The 21,792-nt window shown below is 45.1% G+C and overlaps 1 protein-coding gene across 1 annotated transcript in view; it reads left to right on the forward strand.

Annotated features, from left to right (window-relative positions):
* Positions 1-21,792, forward strand: part of LOC132834281 (dynein axonemal heavy chain 8-like) — a 1,170,382-nt gene that overhangs the window by 1,042,252 nt on the left and 106,338 nt on the right. Inside the window, exons 78-81 of the mRNA XM_060853001.1 lie at positions 6,831-7,021; positions 13,386-13,507; positions 16,268-16,386; positions 21,187-21,389. Of these exons, the coding sequence (XP_060708984.1) occupies positions 6,831-7,021; positions 13,386-13,507; positions 16,268-16,386; positions 21,187-21,389 (635 nt within the window). The remainder of the gene's footprint in view (positions 1-6,830; positions 7,022-13,385; positions 13,508-16,267; positions 16,387-21,186; positions 21,390-21,792) is intronic.

The raw sequence follows: 21,792 nt of genomic DNA on the forward strand, positions 1-21,792 counted from the left end.
TCCTTCCATTTGGAAGGAGACCAGAATTGCATGCAATATTCCAAAAGTGGCCAAACCAGTGCCCTGTACAGCTGCAACATGACCTCCCAACTCCTATACTCAATGATTTGACCAATAAAGGAAAGCATACCAATGCCTTCTTCATGATCCTATCTACCTGTGGTTCTACTTTCAAGGAACTATGAACCTGCACTCTGAGGTCTATTTGTTCAGCAACACTCCCAGGACATCACCATTAAGTGTATTGGTCCTGTTCTGATTCGTTTTTCCAAAAGTCAGCACCTTGTGTTTATCTAAAAAAAAACTGTGGTGTTGTGTGATTTTTAATTTTGTCCATACCAGTCCAACACCAGCACCTCCACATCCTGTCTCCATGGGTCTGTTTCAAGTACCTTACAGGGAAAACAAACAATCGAAACCACAGAAAGAAGCAAGGCATTGATAACTGCATCCTGGTTTGTTTGCTATCTTGTGAGTGTTGTTCCCAATGATGATGATGATCCTGTTGAAAATATCTCTTGCTTGTGGACTGCAGTGCCATGGTTACCCTGGGGAGAGATGAAGGTTGCTTCTGTTGTTATCTTTGTTTAATAGCTGAACAGTTTTGACACAATACAATGTTTATGCCTCTGATGCATATGCCCTAACCCTCCCCTCTTTTTTGCTAAAACACAAAAAAGGTCATTGGAATCCCAGGTGGAAGTTACATCGGGTTTTAGAGGCCTGTTAGTTTCCAACCTTGATTTCTAGTTGAAGGGTTTAGGACTGTTTAAATGACCTAACCATGACGTGGTTAGGGGAAAAAAAAACATCTGAGACAAGTTGATCAGGAATACCAATGTTTCAAACACATGTGAATATGCAGCAGGGAGACAGCAGTGAAAGAGCAAAGGGTGAGTCTGAGAGGGAGCAGCGAGACAGCAGTGTGAGTGCAAAGTGTGAACCTAAAAGAGAGCTGGGAGACAGCAGTGAGGTTGCAAATACAGTGAGCCAAGAGGGAGCTGGGAAGTAGCGATACGAGTGCAAATGGTGACCCTGAGAGGGAGAGGGAGACAGCAGTGTGAGTGCAAATAGAGTGAGCAGGGAGACAGCGGTCAGACTGTAATGGGTATGTTTGAGAGGGGGCTGGGAGACAGCCATGTGAGTACAAGAGTGAGCCTGGGAGGGAGCAGAGAGGCAACAGTGTTTGTGCAAAGTGAAACTCAGAAAGAGCATGCAGGCAGCGGTGTGAGTTTTAAGACTATGTCTGAGAAGAAGCAGGGAGACAGCAGTGCGAGGGCAAAGTGTGAGCCTGACAGGGAGTAGGGAGACAGCAGTGTGAGTGCAAACCGTGAGCCTGAGAGGGAGCAAGGAGACAGCAGTGTGAGAACAAAGGGTGAGTCTCAGAGGGAGCAGGGAGACAGCAGAGTGTGTAAAAAGAGTGAGCTTGCGAGACAGCAAGAAGACAGTAGTGTGAGTGCAAAGGGTGAGTCTGAGAAGGAGAAGGGAATAGCAGTGCGAGGGCAAAGAGTGAGTCTGACAGGGAGCAGGGAGACAGCAGTGTGAGTGCAAAGGGTGAGTCTGACAGGGAGCAGGGAGACAGCAGCGTGAGTGCAAAGGTTCAGTCTGAGACGGAGCAGAGAGATAGCAGCGTGAGTGCAAAGGGTGAGCCTGAGAGGGAGCAGGGAGACAGCAGTGTGAGTGCAAAGGATGAGTCGGAGAATGAGCATGGAGACAACAGCGTGAGAGCAAAATGTTAGCCAGAGAGGGAGCAGGGAGACAATAGTGTGAGTGCAAGCAGTGAGTCTGAGAGTGGGTGGGTGTATAGCAGTCTGAGTGCAAATGGTGAGTCTGAGAGGGAGCAGGGAGACAGCAGTGTGCGTGCAAAAGGTGAGTCTGAGAGGGTGCAGCGAGACAGCAGTGTGCGTGCAAAAGCTGAGCCTGAGAGGGAGCAGGGAGACAGCAGTGTGAGTGCAAGCAGTGGGTCTGAGAGGGAGCAGGGAGACATCAGTGTGAGTACAAAGGGTGAGTCTGAGAGGGAGCAGGGACACAGCAGTGTGAGTGCAAAGGGTGAGTCTGAGAGGGAGCAGGGAGATAGCAGTGTGAGTGTAAGCAGTGAGTCTGAGAGGGAGCAGGGAGACAGCAGTGTGAGGGCTAAGGGTGAGTCTGAGAAGGAGCAGGGAGACAGCAGTGTGAGTGCTAAGGGTGAGTCTGAGAGGGAGCAGGGAGACAGCAGCGCAAATGCAAAGGGTGAGTCTGAGAGGGTGCAGCGAGACAGCAGTGTGAGTGCAAAGGGTGAGACTGAGAGGGTGCAGGGAGACAGCAGTGTGAGTGCAAAGGGTGAGTCCCAGAGAGGGAGCAGGAAGACAGCAGTGTGAGTGCTAAGCGTGAGTCTGAGAGTGAGCATGGAGACAGCTGTGTGAATGCAAAGGGTGAATCTGTGTGGGGACAGGAAGACAGCAGTTTCAGTGCAAAGGACGAGCCTGTGAAGGAGCAGAGAGACAGCAGTGCGAGGGCAAAGTGAGAGTCTGAGTGGGAGCAGGGAGACAGCAGTGTGAGTGGAAAGGGTGAGCCTGAGAGGGAGCGGGGAGATAGCAGTGCAAGTGCAAAGGGTGAGTCTGAGAGGGAGTGGGGAAACAGCAGTGTGAGTGCAAAGGGTGAGTCCCAGAGGGGGCAGGGAGACAGCAGTGTGAGCGCAAAGGGTGAGCCTGAGAGGGAGTGGGGAAACAGCAGTGTGAGTGCAAAGGGTGAGTCCCAGAGGGGGCAGGGAGACAGCAGTGTGAGTGCAAAAGCTGAGCCTGAGAGGGAGTAGGGAGACAGCAGTGTGCGTGCAAAGGATGAGTCTGAGAGGGAGCAGTGAGAGAGCAATGTGAGTGCAAAAGCTGAGCCTGAGAGGGAGTAGGGAGACAGCAGTGTGCGTGCAAAGGATGAGTCTGAGAGGGAGCAGGGAGACAGCAGTGTGAGTACAAACAGTGAGTCTCCCTGTCCCCCTGCCAGATAGGGAGTAGGGAGACAGCAGTGTGAGTGCAAACAGTGAGTCTGAGAGGGAGCAGGGGGACAGCAGTGTGAGTGCTAAGTGTGAGTTTGAGAGGGAGCATGGAGACAACAGTGTGAGAGCAAAGGGTGAGCCAGAGAGGGAGCAGGGAGACAGCAGTGTGCGTGCAAAAGGTGAGTCTGAGAGGGTGCAGCGAGACAGCAGTGTGCGTGCAAAAGCTGAGCCTGAGAGGGAGCAGGGAGACAGCAGTGTGAGTGCAAGCAGTGGGTCTGAGAGGGAGCAGGGAGACATCAGTGTGAGTACAAAGGGTGAGTCTGAGAGGGAGCAGGGACACAGCAGTGTGAGTGCAAAGGGTGAGTCTGAGAGGGAGCAGGGAGATAGCAGTGTGAGTGTAAGCAGTGAGTCTGAGAGGGAGCAGGGAGACAGCAGTGTGAGGGCTAAGGGTGAGTCTGAGAAGGAGCAGGGAGACAGCAGTGTGAGTACAAACAGTGAGTCTCCCTGTCCCCCTGCCAGATAGGGAGTAGGGAGATAGCAGTGTGAGTGCAAACAGTGAGTCTGAGAGGGAGCAGGGGGACAGCAGTGTGAGTGCTAAGCGTGAGTTTGAGAGGGAGCATGGAGACAACAGTGTGAGAGCAAAGGGTGAGCCAGAGAGGGAGCAGGGAGACAGCAGTGTTTGTGCAAACGGTGAGTCTGAGAGTGAGCAGGGAGACAGCAGTGTGAGTGCAAACGGTGAGTCTGAGAGTGAGCAGGGAGACAGCAGTGTGAGTGCAAACGGTGAGTCTGAGAGTGAGCAGGGAGACAGCAGTGTGAGTGCAAACGGTGAGTCTGAGTGAGCAGGGAGATGGCAGTGTGAGTGCAAAGGGTAAGTCTGAGAGGGAGCGGATAGACAGCAGTGCGAGTGCAAAGGTTGAGCCTGAGAGGGAGCAGGGAGACAGCAGTGTGAGTGCAAAGGGTGAGCCTGTGAGGGAGTAGGGAGACAGCAGTGTGAGTGCAAAGGGTGAGCCTGTGAGGGAGCAGGGAGACAGCAGTGTGAGTGCAAAGGGTGAGCCTGTGAGGGAGCAGGGAGACAGCAGTGCGAGGGCAAAGTTTGAGTCTGAGTGGGAGCAGGGAGACAGTAGCGTGAGTGGAAAGGGTGAGCCTGAGAGGGAGCAGGGAGACAGCAGTGTGAGTGCAAAGAGTGAGTCAGAGAGGGCAAATGGAGACAGCATCAAGTGTGTGAAAGGTGTGTCTGAAAAGGAATCTCTACACCAGAGTTTCATTTGTGAGCGTGAAAGAAAAGTGCAAGTTCGCAGTCAGGCTTTTAATAGTAACTCTGAGAGTATACAGGAATTCATTGCCAAAAGTTTAAAAACCAGATTGAGATGCAACAGCAAGTGGGCAGTGAATGTTAGAGGTGCATGTGAAAGCACACACAGAATCAGCAGCTAGAATTCAGATGCTCTTTGTCAGTCACTGCTGGATATTATTTTAATGGCGAAAGACTGCAGAAAGCTGCAGCATGAGGCCTTTGGGAGTCGTCATCCATGAATGACAAGTAACTTGGATGATAATTTCTGAAGAAGGGCCTATACCCAAAACATCGATTCTCCTGTTCCTTTGATGCTGTCTGACCTGCTGCACTTTTCCAGCAAAACTTTTTTAAGCTCTGATCTCCAGCATCTGCAGTCCTTACTTTCTCCTAAGTAACTAGTATTCCAAGTTCAGCAAGGAAGGAGAATGCAAATAGAATTTTGACATTTCCATCAAAGACGATGAAGTACAAAAATAGAGAAGATTTGCTCAAACTATACAAAGCCACAGCCGGAAGACTGTGGAGAGTTTTGGGCTCTTTATCTAAGGAAAGAGAAACTGACATTGGCAGCAGTTGATTGAAGGTTCACTCGGCTGATCCCAGGTATTGCCAAGCTGTGTTATGAGGTGGTTGGGTCTGTACCAGTTGGAGTTTAGAAGAATGAGGACATTATTGAAATTTATAAGATCCTTCGGGGACTTGGCAGATACAAAATGTTTGTACCCCCTTGTTCTCTAGGACTAGAGAGCATAAAGTGAGACAGAAGTCAAAGCTGAGGAGGAACTTCTTTCTTCAGAGGGGATGGAATTTGTGGAATTCTTGCCACAGCGGCTTTTGAAGCTGTGTTGTTAAGTATATTCAAGGCCGAGGTGGACAGATTTTCAATCAGTAATGGAACCAAGGCTTGTACGGAAAATGCAGGAGAGTGGAATTGAACATTATCAGACTAGCTATGATTTCATTGAATGGTGGAGCAACTTGCTGGGCTAAATGGCTTACTTCACATCCTATGATGTATGGGTGCGGTCTCATAGCAGATCTGACAGAGAGCAAGGAGACAGTAGTGACAGCTAAATAGTTAGACTATAAAAGGGCAGGACAGCAGTGGAGTAAGTTTAAAGAGTGTGTCTGAGAAGGAGCAGTGAATCAGCAGTGAGTGTTTAGGGAGTGAGTCTTCAGTTCTGAAGAAGTCATACTGGACCCAAAGCACTAACACAGTTTCTCTCCACCAATGTTGCCAGACCTGCTGAGGTTCTCCAATATTTTCATATTCCATCTTATTAATCTTCCATGTCCTGTTCAATGTTTATCCCTTGACAAACATCACTAATCCAAATTCTCCAGAGATTAAGTTCAGCACTACTGTGGAATGTTGTGTGCAAATTTACTGGCAAGTTTCTACACTATTAAAAGTGAACAAATTTTGCTCAAAAGCATTTTGAGACATCCACAAATCATGAATGGTGCAATGAAAATGCAAACTTCTCTTTTTACCACCTTAAAGCCTACTATGACGGAGTGCAATAATTGCAGGCTGATGCCTGGGATGGCAGGACTGACAGTACAAAGAGAAACTGGTAGGACTATATTCCCTGAAGTTTAGATGAATGAAAGGGGAAAGCATCTTATTGAAGTTTCTAGCAGGTCTAGTCAAGGTGGGTGGCATGGTGGCACAGTGGTTAGCACTGCTGCCTCACAGCGCCAGAGACCGGGGTTCCATTCCCGCCTCAGGCGACTCTCTGTGTGGAGTTTGCACATTCTCCCCGTGTCTGCGTGGGTTTCCGCCGGGTGCTCCGGTTTCCTCCCACAATCCAAAAATGTGCAGGTTAGGTGAATTGGTCATGCTAAATTGCCCGTAGTGTTAGGTGAAGGGGTAAATGTAGGAGTATGGGTCTGAGTGGTATACGCTTTGGCGGGTCAGTGTGGATTTGTTGGGCCGAAGGGCCTGTTTCCATACTGTAAGTAATCTAATCTAAGGTAAACAGAGGCAAGATGTTCCAATGACCGAGATCTCCAGAACTTAAGCAAATGGTGTAGGCCTTTTAGGACTGAGGCGAGGAGAAATTTCTTCACCCAGAGAGTGATGAACATGTGGAATTCTCTGACACCGAGAGTGGTTGAGACCACAGCAATGAATATTTTCAAGAAGAGGTTATTTTTGCTTCGTGTGGCTAAAGGGATCAAAAGGTATGTGTCAAAACTAGAACAGGTTGGAGTTGGATGATCAAATATGATTATATTGAACAATGGACCAGGTTCAATGGGCCAAATGGCCTACTCATGCTCCTATTTTCAATGTTTCTAATGCTATAAATGAGTTAAAACCAAATGGTGGAAACAGTATCGTTCAGTCAGTCATACTTGAGATGTGGAACATATCTTTCGTCATAAGAGTACTGTACTCAGTCCAGTCAGTATTAAATCATTAAAGTGGGAGATTTCAACTTCAAGTTTAGCTCCTTATTTGTGAGCTTGTTGTCAATAAGTACATCTGTTATATTTTAAGCAAAAACAATCTTAAATTCTGTTCAATGTGCGAGAGATTCTGCTTTTTCTTTCCTCTAGATCTAAGAAGTCACCTGTTGCTGCAAAGCGAATCCGAAGCATTATTGACTACTTGACCTTTGAAGTTTTTAAATATTCAGTGCGAGGTCTTTACGAAACTCACAAGTTCCTTTTCACTTTATTGCTGCCTCTGAAAGTTAACCTAGAGCGAGGATTCATCAAGTATAATGAATTTCAGACTCTTATAAAAGGTACAACACTTCCTTTGGGATCTCACATAAAAATTAAAAAATTAAACATCACACATCTCATATTAAAATCTGAATGTTTGGCATTCATAGATTACGAAGCTGAAAGAGTGTTTTTAAATAGCTTAAATATTTCTGATGGACTATTCTGTTGCCAGAAGACTGGCAAAGCAGAGCTTTTTGACAACTGCCATGATACTATATTAGCCATAGAACATAGAACAATACAGCGCAGAACAGGCCCTTCAGCCCACGATGTTGTGCCGAATATTTATCCCAGCTTAAGCACCTATCCATGTACCTATCCAATTGCCGCTTAAAGGTCGCCAATGATTCTGACTCTGCCACTCCCACAGGCAGCACATTCCATGCCCCCACCACTCTTTGGGTAAAGAACCTTCTCCTGACATCTCCCCTATACCTTCCACCCTTCACCTTAAATTTATGTCCCCTTGTAACACTCTGTTGTACCCGGGGTAAAAGTCACTGACTGTCTACTCTATCTATTCCCCTGATCATCTTATAAACCTCTATAAGGTCACCACCCATCCTTCCCCATTCCAATGAGAAAAGGTCTAGCACTCTCAACCTGTCCTCGTACGACCTATTCTCCATTCCAGGCAGCATCCTGGTAAATCTCCTCTGCACCCTCTCCAAAGCTTCCATATCTTTCCTAAAATGAGGCGACCAGGACTGTACACAGTACTCCAAATGTGGCCTTACCAAGGTCCTATACAGCTGCAACATCACCTCACGACTCTTGAAATCAATCCCTCTGCTAATGAATGCTAATACACCATAGGCCTTCTTACAAGCTCTATCCACCTGAGTGGCAACTTTCAAAGATCTATGAACATAGACCCCAAGATCCCTCTGCTCCTCCACCTTACTAAGAACCCTACCGTTAACCTTGTATTGCGCGTTCTTATTTGTCCTTCCAAAATGGGACAACCTCACACTTGACAGGGTTGAATTCCATCTGCCACTCCTCAGCCCAACTCTGCATCATATCTAAGTCCCTTTGCAGCTGACAACAGCCCTGCTCACTATCCACAGCTCCACCTATCTTCGTATTGTCTGCAAATTTACTGACCCACCCTTCGGCTCCCTCTTCCAAGTCATTAATAAAAATTACAAACAGCAGAGGACCCAGAACGGAACCCTGCGGAACTCCACTTGTAACTGGGCTCCAGGCTGAATATTTACCTCCTTACAAGACATTTAACCTCCCTCGTCAACCAAGGTTCCCTCACACGACCATCTCTTTCCTGCCTGGCAGGTACATACATATCAAGGACACGTCGTATCTGTTCCTTGAAAAAGTTCCACACTTCAACGACATCCTTCCCTGACAGCCTGTGCTCCCAATTTATGCTCCTCAGATCCTGTCTTGCAGCATCATATTTGCCCTTCTCCCAGTTGAAAAACCTGCCCTGTTGCACACACTATCTCTCTCCATAAGCAAGGTGAAAGTCACAGAATTGTGGTCACCATCACCAAAATGCCCACCCACTAACAAGCCCATCACTTGTCCTGGTTTGTTACCAAGTAGCAAATCCAATATGGCCTCCCCTCTAGTCGGACAATCTACATACTGAGTTAGATAAGCTTCCTGGACACACTGCACAAACACTGCCCCGTCCAATCTACTTGATCTAAAGAGCTTCCAATCAATATTTGGGAAGTTGAAATCACCCATGACAACTACCTTGTGGCTTCTGCACCTTTCCAAAATCTGTTTCCTAATCTGTTTCTCCACATCTCTGCTGCTATTGGGGGGTCTATAGTAAACACCCAACAAGGTGGCTGCTCCTTTCCTATTTCTGACTTCAGCCCATACTACCTCCAAAGGCAGCTCCCCCTCGAACTGCCTTTCTGCAGCCATTATACCATTTCTAATTAGCAACGCCACCCCTCCTTTTTTACCACCCTCCCTAATCTTACTGAAACATCTGTAACCATGAATCTCCAACAACCATTCCTGTCCCTCTTCTATCCACGTTTCCGTGATGGCCACAACATCATAGTCCCAAATACCAATCCACGCCTTAAGTTCACCCACCTTATTTCTGATAATCCTTGCATTGAAGTATACACACTTGAGCCCATCTCTGTGTCCGCAAGTATTCCCTGTCAGTGCTACGTTCTCCACAGCCTCCCTACATTCTTGGACATCCTGAAAAACAGCTAACCTACTTGCTGGACTACAAGTCCGGATCCCATCCCCCTGCCAAATTAGTTTAAACCCCCCTGCAACAATAGTCAGCATCCTGTCATAATTGTGAATGAGAAATAAGTCAATAATTTAAATAATGACCCACTAACTTCTGTATTCCTTGGTAAATCTTCTCTCCTTATTTGCCTCTGATAATGTGGAATGGGGAAAACATTTTTCAGAATAGATTTGCCATTTGATAAGGTTGACCTGACTTCAGCCTCAATTCTATTTTCCAATCCCCACCCACCAACCCTCATCCTCTTTCTCTATCACAAATAAGAAGCGTCTCAATCCCCTCCCACCATGTCCTTGATGCAGAAGTGCCATGGTTAGGTCTAAGTGCAGATCAGGCAGCCACTGAGTGTTCTGTTGGACCTAGCTGTCCAAGATAGCCATCACACTTTACACAGACAGAGCGATGTGCTTTCACGCTGCAGATAGCACAGCAGACAGGCGATGAATATTTCAGTCACATACCTTTCACCTGATCTCGTGATGCTCCCAGCATTCCTGTCCAATGTTTCCCTGCCTGTCTTTCTAGAAGACCATATTATTTGTGGCATGTGCAGGGACTTGCTGGTAGAGCCAGACCTTACAGGGCCCAGAGTAACGGACCTCAGGTGCTCCTCCCTCCACCAGCTGGGGGTCACATGTCAGTGATGTGCTCTCCTGCTTTGGTCCCTCAATATAATCTAGCTCAAGTAACTAGGTGAGCACATTATTAATGCACCCTCTGAGGGTTCCTAAGAAGGGTCATGCAGCACATCTCAATGACTATCACCCAGTGGCCCTAACTTCGGTAGTCCTGAGGTGCTTTGAAAGGCTGATTATGGCATTAATCAACTCCAGCCTCCCCACTACTCTTAACCCACTCCAATTTGTCTATTGGAGCAACAGATCCACATCAGATGCCATATCACTTGTCCGTCACTTCTCCCTAGAACATCTTAGCACCAAGAACAGCTCTGTAAGAATCCTACTCATTGACTACAGTTCAGCCTTCAGCACTATTATCCCCTACGAGACTGATTACTAAGCTTAGTGCTCTCGTACTAAGCCCCACTCTCTGCAACTGGATCCTCAGTTTCCTGACCCACAGGCCACATTCAGTGAAGGTTGGGGACAATATTTCATCCTCACTAACACTCAATACTGGAACCCCCCAGGAGTGTGTACTTAGTCTCCTACTGTAGTCACTATATACCCAGGACTTGCATGTCCTTGGTGGAGTGGGAGGGGGATTGAAGTGTTCAGCCATGGGGCAGTGGGATTGGTTGGTGCGGGTGTCCCAGAGATGTTCTCTGAAGCGCTCTGCAAGTAGGCATCCTGTCTCCCCAGTGTAGAGCAGAGCACTTCAGGAGCAACGGATAAAATAAATCATGTATGTGGAAGTGCAGGTGAAACTCTGATGGATGTGGAAAGCTCCTTTGGTGCCTTGGATGGGGGTGAGGGGGGAGGAGTGGGCGCAGATTTTGCAATTTCTGCAGTGGCAGGGGAAGGTTCTGGGAGCAGAGGGTAGGTTGGTGGAGGGTGTGGACCTGACAAGAGAGTCACAGAGGAAATGGTCTTGATGGAAAGTGGATAGGGAAGGGGATGGAAATATATCTCTGGTGTTGGGGTCCATTTGTAGATGGCGATGATACGACATATATGGAGCCAACTACAAACAGACACTACCAGCAGAGATACATTGAGGAGACAGGACACCTACTTGTAGAGCACTTCAAAGAACATCTCTGGGACACCCACACCAAACAACCCCACCGCCCAGTGGCCGAACACTTCAACTCCCCCTCCCACTCCACCAAGGACATGCCTCCTCCATCGCCATACCCTCACCACCCGAATCCTGGAGGAAGAACACCACATTTTCTGCCTCAGGACTGTTCAACTCCATGGCATCAATGTGGATTTCACCAGTTTCCTCATTTCCCCTCCCCCACATTATTCAACCTTCCTCAGCACTGTCCCTATGAACTGTCCTACCTGTCCATCTTCCTTCCCACCTATCTGCTCCACCCTCCTTTAATCTATCACTTTCAACCCCACCTCCGTCTACCTATTGTACTCTCAGCTACCTTCTCCTCAGCCCCATCTCCCTCCCATTTATCTTTCACCCCTTCCGCATACAACCACATTCCTGAGGAAGGGCTCTTGCCCGCAATGTTGATTCTCCAGCTCCAGTAGTAAAGTAAGACTGAGATTTGGCTTATGAGTGCTTTTGCATGGAGAAGATGGTGGTACTCCTATTACAGAGAAGAGGAAATGATTTATCCATTTCCTACATTATGCCTGCCCAAGTGCTGACTTGCTGAGTGACTATGTCCAAGTCTGTTAGGCGAACCCATTTCACTTGTGACCAGGGAAGAAGATTGTCGTTCCAGCCCAAATAGCTCGGATCAGATTGGGCGGCATTAAAGCTTTGCACCATCTTCTGATGGGTTTCACACATCACCCAAGCAGTGTACTTGTGAGCTGAAGAATAGGGGGAGTGTCAGCCATAGACTGCTCTCTTCCTCATTGGTTTGTAATGGATGAAGTGGAGTCCAGATGGCCTTCAGTTATAGCTCCAGAAACTTCAGCCTGGAAACATTAGCAGGGAAAGTATGGCCACTGGGCAGTCACTTGGTTTTCTGTTAACTGAGCTTAAATTATGTTTGCTTATGATAAGACTAGAAAAAAATGATTGATTGCAAGGGGTAGCTCACTGCAAGTCACAACAGAAGTGCCATTTTGTGACTTTAAAAATGTAAAAATACTAGCCCATGTTTCCAAAGATGCATTCCAGAGGAAGGAAGATTCCAGGGGAGGGTGTGCATCAGTGCAAAAGACAAAGCTGATGTACGTACATGCATCTTCAGCCAGAAAAGTGAAAAGATGATCCATCTCAGCCTTCTCCTATGATGCCTAACATCACAGGATTAGTCTTCAGTCAAACCAATTCACTCCATGAAATATCAAGAAGCAGCTGAAGCCACAGGATACCGCAACTGATATGGCTACACCCTAATTCAAACCAATCGCTCTTTATCACAACTCCTGATAGCCATAAACTCAGATATGTGACTTCCAGTTTATCATTTTAACAGTTCGCTTCAGTCATGTGACTTCCAGTAAATGTATTTTTTTAAAGTGTGCCACAATCGCCTTTCAGTGATTTTTCTTTTTAAAAAATTATCTTGAAATGAACTATTTTGCATAATCCTTCAAACACATTACCTCAAACATATGAATAATGCCTTTCTCACAAAGGACTGTTTGAAATGAAAGACAATGAGAAAGGAGGCGATAAAATCACAGATAGGCCTCATAGGAAGATTATAGACAATTTCTTAAGTGGTAAATTTAAATATCAGCAGGTAAAATGACACCATGAGAGGTTTGTATATACACCATGGAACCCCGACTAATTTTGATCAGTGATGTTTTAGCTGAAACCAGTTGTGTCAATATGGAGGGTCAATGAGTGAAAAATATATCTGCACTATTTTAACTGCCCCTCTGCTTTATACCACACCATCGTCCTGCTTCCTGTTTACCACATGGACAGTGAGAGAGTCCGAGAGAAGTCCATTACAGAAAAAGACCCTTCAGCCCATCGCTTATTTGCCAGTCAAAAACAACCACCTCACTATTCTAATCTCATTTTCCAGCTCTTGGCCCACAGCTTTGTAGGTCTCAACATCGCAAATGCACATTTGAACGTTTCTAAAATGTTGTGAAGGTTTCAACCTCTACCACCCTGCATCAGTGAATTCCAGATTCCCACAAACACCGGGTGAAAAGGGTTTTCCTCACATCTCCCCTGAATCTTCTGCCCTTAATTTAAATCTATGCCCTCTGGGGTAATTAATTCCTCCAAAGAGGAAATGTTGCTTCCTGTCTACCCGATCTATGCCCCTCACAATTATATATATTTCTATCAAGTCCCTTCTCAATCCTCTATTTTCTAAGGAAAACAGTCTATCCAATTTCTCTTCATGATTACAACTTTCCACCACAGGCAACATCCTGATAAATCTCGTCTGCATCCTCTCTAGTAATATCACATCCCTCCGATAATGTGATAAGGAAATGTTAAAGGAAAAAAAAAACTGACCACTCTGTCTTACGTGATAATGTATTGAAGCTATTTTCCAAATTGTTCAGGTGGTGCAGCCCTTGACCTGAAAGCCAGTCCTCAGAAACCTTTCCGCTGGATCCTTGATATGACTTGGCTGAATTTGGTGGAGCTGAGCAAACTCTCTCAGTTTTCAGAGATATTGACTCAGGTATTGTAGCTATTTCCTGTTCAGAAACATAAAATACAAAACTGACTCAACAAACAAGCTGAAAGTATTACAGTTTAAAGCAGGCAACTGGTCGCATTGGATCCTTGTTTTGCAACATGAAAATGCCATTGTGAAAGTAGCTGCAATTACTTACGTTATGACAAGGCAGTATTTAATAATCATTTGAAAATATTTTTCATGCTTTTATCACAATTTTTTATGTGAGAGGAAAATGCTGATCTGGCGAGCAGCATTATTAGAGAGCAGAGTCATAGTCATAGAGTCATAGAGATGTACAGCATGGAAACAGTCCCTTTGGCCCAACCCGTCCATGCCAACCAGACATCCCAACCCAATCTAGTCCCTCCTGCTAGCACCCGGCCCATATCCCTCCAAACCCTTCCTATTCATATACCCATCCAAATGTCTCTAAAATGTTGCAATTATACAAGCCTCCACCACTTCCTCTGGCAGCTCATTCCATACACGTACCACCCTCTGTGTGAAAATATATCTTTCCCCTCTCACTCTAAACCTATACCCTCCAGTTCTGGACTCCCCGTCCCCAGGGAAAAGACTTTGCCTATTTACTCTATCCATGCCTCTCATCATTTTGCAAACCTCTATAAGGTCACCCCTCAGCCTTCAGTACTCCAGGAAAACAACCCCAACCTGTTCAGCCTCTCCCCATAGCTCAAATCCTTCAATCCTAGCAATATCCTTATAAATCTTTTCTGAACCCTTTCAAGTTTCACAACATCTTTCCAATAGGAAGGAGACCAGAATTGCACGTAATATTCCAACAGTGGCCTAACCAATGTCTTGTTCAGCCGCAACATGACCTCCCAACTCCTGTACTCAATATTCTGACCAATAAAGGAAAGCATACCAAACACCTTCTTCACTATCCTATCTACCTGCAACAGGGATAAGAACAAGAACCAAAGTTGAGATTTTGAAAGTAATTGCAGGCCTCCGTTTTGTCGATTAATGGCTCCTTTAAATTTGTCAGCAATCAGCTATTAATAATCACAACCTGCTGTGATAGCTCAAGGTGAAAACATTGGATTTATTTTGCCCAGAGCAGTAGCCAATGAGTTGTCTCATAGAAACCCTGATTCATTTTGAGGATTCCCTCCAGGAACCCAGCATCTTCTGTCACCTCAGCAGCTCTGGGCTACTGCACCACCAAGCAATCTGCTTACACTCAGGCTTAGAGGAATGTAAGGTCTTGGCAGGAAAGGCAGCGTGGGGAAAAGCCAATCGACACTGAGGAAGGGATTGAAGTAACATTGACTGACAATGTGTTTATGGGGCTACAAGGACCATTCTGCCCCACAAGAATGAGAAATATTTCTTTCAGGTTCTCTTTAGCCAAACCATCAGTTCACATTTTCCACATTGTGCCTGACATTTTTCCACTCCACTCAGTCCAGGAATACCACTTGCAGTTCTAAGAATGTCATAGAATTCCAAATGCCACTTTAAGCGACCGTTCAACCTGAGGCGGGGATTCAGAAATCGGCCTCAGAGAATATTGTCTGAGAGAGAAGTGACAGGTTACTGCTCACCATTTTATGGATGTTACCATCTTCTGTTCTTCCAGGCAGAAGTTCTGAAAATACAGTCCAGTTTCAACATTCCAGGTGCTTTAAAATTAGTTTTGTCTTTGATTTGTAAAAGGTTTATTATTTTATATTAATTCACTGGATGTGGGCATCACTGGCTGAGCCAGGATTTATTGTCCATCCCTAGTTGTCCTTGAGAAAGTAGTGAGCTTCCTTCTTGAACCATTGCAGTCCATTTTCTATAGGTAGACCAACACTCCCACGAGGGAGGAAATTCCAGGATTTTGACTTAATGACACCGAAGGGGCTGCAATATATTTCCAAGCCGGGGTTGTGAGTGGATCAGAGGGGAACTCGCAGTATCAGTGATCTCAAGTAATCAATCCCTTTATCCTTTGGGTTGGCAGTGGTCCTGGGTTTGGAAGGTATCCTCTAAGGATGCTGAGTGAATTTTGTGTAAGGCTTGTAGATATATAAGCAGCGACTGAGCGCCAGTGGTGAAGGGAGTGAGTGTTTGTCAAAGTGGAGCCAATCAAGCAGTCTGCGTTGTTCTGAATGGTTTGAGTGCTGTTGGGACTGAATTCATCCAGTCAAGTGGGGAATACTCCATCACAATCCTGATTTGTGCCTTGTAGATAGTGGACAGATTTGTAGAGTCAAGAGATGAGTTCCTTGATATAGATCTGCCAGAATGATACCTGAACTGCAAGGGTTATGATATGAGGAGAGATTGTACAGATTAGACCTGTATTATCTCGAATTTAAAAAGTCAAGGAGTGATCTGATTGTAGTATTCAAGATACTAACAGAAAATGGCAGGTGGATAAACAGATTATTTCCACTGGTTGGAGATTCTAGAACTCAGGAAATAGTCTAAAACATAGGGCCAGACCATTCAGGAGAGATGTGAGGAAGCCCTTCTACACACAAAAGGTAACAGATATTTGGCACTCTCTTTCGCAAATGGAATCAGATTCTTGATTAATTGTTAATTTTAAGTTGTTATGCAAAGATATTAAGGATATGGACCAAAGCCAAAGATCAGCCATGATCTCATTGAATGGCAGCATGCTCGAGGGGCTGAATGGCCTACTACTACTGTTCCTATGCTTTTATGCAGGATTTCTAGCCTCTGATGGGCACTTGAAGCCACAGTACTTATCTGGCTCTTAATGTTGGTATACATTTACAGATATCGAAGAATGAAAAGGCTTGGAAAGTCTGGTTTGACGCTGAAGCTCCGGAAGAGGAGATTATTCCTAATGGATATAGTGACTCTTTAGATGCATTCTGCAAGCTGCTGCTTATCAGGTGAGATACAGCCATGACATGATTATGACAGCCCCATATTTAACACCACTACATCTGTCTGTAAGTGTATGGCTCCACTGGCAGAGCCGTGTGAATTCTCAGTGTCAGTCCGCAATCTATTTGGCTATCTCATGAATGTACATTTCTTGGAAAGCAAATCCTGGGATGATATTTCCACTAGGAGCTCTGGCTCAGAGGCTGAGGAGGTATAAACAGGTGTATGAATTATGGAGCAGTCATAATGGGCAGCACGGTGGCTCAGTGCACCAGGGTCCCAGGTTCAATTCCAGTATCGGGCAACTGTCTGTGTGTAGTTTGCACATTCTCCGTGTCTGCGTGGGTTTCCTCTGGGTGCTCTGGTTTCCTCCCACAGTCCAAAGATGTACAGGTCAGGTGAATTGGCCATGCTAAATTGCCCATAGTGTTAGGTGCATTAGCCAGAGGGAAATGTGTCTGGGTGGGTTACTCTTCGGAAGGTTGATGTGGGCTTGTTGGGCCAAAGGGCCTGTTTCCGTACTGTAGGGAATCTAGAAGATAATGAGTACTGTGTCAGAATGAGGAATTTACTTATCTGAACACAGATTGGGAAGGTAATGTTGCAGGGAGCAGAGTGGGGAATGGTTTATAGAGTGTATTCTCAAAATATTGTTTAGATTCTTCTGCTCCTGGCTTAGCAAGGATGAAGGAATCACTGGCTCTGCTTCTGAAAAATGAGGTTAGTGAAGTGAATCAAGTGTCAATCGGGAAAACTTAGGAGAAAGTGAGGACTGCAGATGCTGGAGACCAGAGTTGAAAAGTGTGGTGCTGGAAAAGCGCAGCAGGTCAGGCAGCATCCGAGGAGCAGGAGAATCGAGGTTTCGGGCATAAGCCCTTCTTCAGGAATGAGGCTGGTGTGCCAAGCGGGCTGAGATAAAAGGTAGGGGGGAGGGAATTTGGGGGAGGGGCGCTGGGAATACGATAGGTGGAAGGAGGTGAGGGTGAGGGCGATAGGCCGGAGAGGGGGTGGAGGCAGAGAGGTCGGAAAGAAGATTGCAGGTCAAGGCGGCGGTGCTGAGTCCAGTACAAATCCTTTAAGGGAAAATTAGGTTTCACTAGCTTTTTATGTGTTTTTTTAATGAGGCAGCAGAGACCATCACTGAGGTCAGGGCTGTTGATTTCCCTTTCATTTCTTCAAAATGAAAATGGGTAAAGTACCAGACAGACTTGTCAGCTCTATTAAAGGATGGCAGTAAAAGTCAAACACTTTAAGACCAAATGAAATAGGAACAGGTGTAGAACATTCAGCCCTTCAAGCCTGTTCTGCCATTAAACAGGTCAAAACTGATCTTCACTTTACTACCTTTTCCCTTTAACCATTGATTCCCGTCCTGATCAAGAATCTTTCTCAACCTTAAGTGTACCCACGGGCTCTTCCTCCACAGCTATCTATAGCAAGGAGTTCCAGTCTCACAATCCTCTGAGAAAAGAACTTTCTCCTCATCTCAGCCTTAAATTAGTCACCATTTATTCTGAAATTATGCCCTATGGTCCGAGTCTCTCCCATAAGGGGAAACATCTTTCTAACATCTACCCTGTCAAGCCCCTTAACAATCCTATGTTTTTATAAGATCAACTCTCATTTTTCAAAACTCCAATGAGTAGAGTCCCAATCTGTTTAATCTTTGCTCATAAGACATTCCCTCTATGCCAGGGATTCTGCTGGTGAACCTTCTGTGACCTGCCTCCAATGAAATGATATATTTCCTTTAATAAGGGACCAAAACTGCTCTAAGTACTTCAAAGGTGGTCTCACCAGTACCTTGTACGTTACACTGAGACTTCCCCACTGTTATGTTTCAAACCCCTTGAAGTAAGGGTTGAAAAATGTGGTGCTGGAAAAACACAGCAGGCCAGGCAGCATCCGAGGAGCAGGAGAATCGACATTTTGGGCATAAGCCCTTCTTCAGGACTTCTGCTGTGTTTTTCCAGCACCACATTTTTCAACTCTAGTTTCCAGCATCTGCAGTCCTCACTTTCTCCCTTGAATAATGCCCAACATTCCAATAGTTTTCATGATTACCTGCGGCATCTGTGTGTTTGCTTTCTGTGTGCAGTTTTGCTCAGCGCACTATAGGAAGGATGTGATTGTATTGAAAGGGGTACAAAGGTGATTCACCAAGATGTTGCCCAGCATGGAATATTTCAGTTACAGAGAAAGGCTAGATAAACTCAGGATGTTTTCTTTGTAGCAGAAAAGGTTTGAAGGGGGCCTGATAGAGGGGTGTTGGCAGGTTGAATAGAAATCAGCCATTCTCCTTAGTCAAAGTGTCAATAACCATGGGGCAAAAGTTTAGTGAAAGGCAGGAGGTTTAGAAGGGATTTGAGGAAAAGGTCTTTCATCAAGAGGGTGTTGGGAATCTTGAATGTACTGCCTGGGAGGGTAGTTAAAGCAGGAACCCTCACAATCTTTAACTGCTAAGATGAGGACATGAAAGTGTCATGATATTCATGTCTATGGGCCTAATGCCCAAAAGTGGGACTAATGTATTTTGTGGTATATTTTGGCAGTACAGACTCAATGGGCTGAAGAGCCCCTTCATACGATATGATTCAATGGTACCAGGTAGATCCACTGTTTCAGACAGCTCCTGACCATTGTAAACAAAGAACTGTAGATGCTGGAAATCTGGAACAAAACAGAAATTGCATTGGGTATGGTGACACCCCCCCCCCCTTTAGAACTGATGGCAGCTCAGTTAGGTTGGTACATTTGCTGAAGACAATGGATTTGGGAAGTGAGGAAAGGGAGTATGAGATGGGTGGAATTGGAACTCAGAGGAAGAGAAAGAGTTTGGCAGACAAAGCTTAGATAATGGTAAGCTGGGGGAAGAAAAGCTGATGATAGGGATTGTTAGCAAGTGAAAATGAGTTGGCTGTGTCTAAAAAGCAACTCATGTCATGACAGGGCATGAGGCATTGTGTCGGCAAGGACAGGAAAGAAGGTGTTTGGGCCCTAAGATGATTGAATTTGATATTGAGTTCAGAAGGCTGCACAGTCCTCAACTGGAAAATGTGAAACTGTTCTTCCAGCTTGTACTGCCAAACCCATGCCAGACCCGAAACTTTAACTCTGCTTTCTCTTCACAGATGCTGCCACATCTTTTTCGTTCATGTGACATGGGCATGCTGAGTTGGTAGCCTTTATTGCCTGTTCCCAGTTCCCCTGAGATAATGGTAGTGAGCTGCCTTATTAAACTGCTCCAGTCCATAGGCTCTAGGTTGACCCATAATGCCCTAAGGAAGGGAATTCCAGGATGTTGATCCAGTGACAGTGAAGCAATGGCAATATATTTCCAAGTCAGGATAATGAGTGGCTTGGACGGAAACTTGCAGATGGTGGTTCCCATGGATCTATTGTACTTGTCCTTCGAGATAAAAGAGGCTAAAGGTTTGGAAGGTGCTGTCTAAAGATCTTTGGTGAATTTCTGCTGTGTATCTTATAGATAGGACACATTACTGCTACTGAGGATCTGTGGTGGAGGGAGTGGACGTTTGTGGATGTGATGCCTATCAAGCAGGTTGCTTTGCCTCGGAAAGTGTCAAATTTCTTGAGTGTACGACACAGAATTTATAGCAGAAGTTTACAGTGTGATGTAACTGAAATTATATATTGAAAAAGACCTGGATGGTTTGTCAAGTCTCTCATCTTTTAGAATGATCATGTTGGTTTAAGTTCTGGTAGGTGGAATGGTCGAACAGGTGGCAGAAAAAAACAAATGCAGGAATGTGAGAGATGATTAATTTTTGTTTGGAAGAATGGTGAAAGATAATGGCCAGATCTTCCAGTTTCCAGATAGTCAGAGAGTACCCTGACAGATACACATTGGGATCACTCACAAGTCTTGATACACTGATTATGTGGTAATTGCTCAAAAAACTTCCAATGGGGAATTGCCCTCTGAGGTGAAGTAACTGAATAGTTCAGCAGAAAAATTTATCTTACTGATTAGGGACCAAAAGTGATGGAGTCAGGAAGGTGTGTGGCTAACGTACTAAATGAATACTTTGTAGTTGACTTTACCAAGGAACAAGATACAGAGCAGGTCATTGTGGAAAAGGAGGCAATTCAAAGGAGGGTGTACGATAAGCTGTCTGTGTTGAGATTTGACAAAATTTTACAGAGAGCAGAAAAGATTTCTGAGAATAGTTTGTGGGGTGAGAAAAGTGAAGAAAGATTGGAGATGTTGGGGTTGTTTTCATTTAAGAAGAGAATGTTGAGATGAGATTCGTTGGAGCTTTCCAAGATCATGACAGGCCTTAATGGGGAAATAACATTCGAATAAGCAGTAGGATCGAGAACAAGAGGACACAGATTTAAGTCATCTGCTGAGAGAAACAATAGCGACATGAGGAAGACGGTTTTCATACTGTGAGCAGTTAGAGTTGAAATGCACTGCCTGAGAATGCAGTGGAGGCAGTTTCAATTGACATTTTAATGAGGAACTTGAATTATTATCTAAAAAGGCAGAATGTACAGAGCTATAGAGAAAAAAACAGGGAGTAGCATAATAATATATCGTTCAAAAAGAAACCTGGGACAATCATGACAAGCTGAATGGCCTCTATCTGTGATTTAATAATAGCCTGAGGGTGCTGATAGTGTCAGTGATATCCCAACATTCAAGCTGTGAGTCCTGCAATATATTGTTATGACCTTAGTTTACTTTGTTTTCCATATAGTGCATGAGTATTGAACTCTTCCTCAGCAATTAATGAAGATTGAACTATTATTTGATTTGAATTACTATTTTGAATTTTCAGGTCTTGGTGTCCGGACAGAATTCTGTCTCAAGCTCGAAACTACATTTCTGAGGCAATGGAAGCAAAATACGCAGAGCCAGTGATTCTAAACCTGGAGACAACCTGGGAAGAAAGTGATACACAAACTCCTCTGATCTGTTTCCTATCCATGGGATCTGATCCCAGCAATCAGATTGAAGCGTTGGCCAAAAAACTTGAAATTAGTAAGGATTCAGTTAATGCAGTGAACACAACTGTTGTCTGGTAGCATCCCAGTGTTTCTTTACTGTACTTTATATTTATGTTTTTCATCATTTTTCCATATAGCAATAAATTACCAATGGATAGAATCACTGCCAACAAATCCTTGTAAGATGTTTTCAACATACTTAGCATCTCTACAGTTTTCTGATGTTGTATAACTACATTCCTTCTGTTAATTCATCAGTTCACTGTAATAATAGAAACATAAACATTGGAACTAAGTAGGTTGTTTGATCCATTGACCAGTTCTTCCATTCAACATGATCATGGTTGATCCTCTATCCCAACATCATAAGCCTACGCTCTTCCCATACCCCTTGATGCTGTGGATATCTATCTAATTCTTTCTTAAATATTTTCAAT

Source organism: Hemiscyllium ocellatum, chromosome 3 (assembly GCF_020745735.1).
Source record: "Hemiscyllium ocellatum isolate sHemOce1 chromosome 3, sHemOce1.pat.X.cur, whole genome shotgun sequence".
NCBI classification, from domain to species: Eukaryota; Metazoa; Chordata; class Chondrichthyes; order Orectolobiformes; family Hemiscylliidae; genus Hemiscyllium; species Hemiscyllium ocellatum.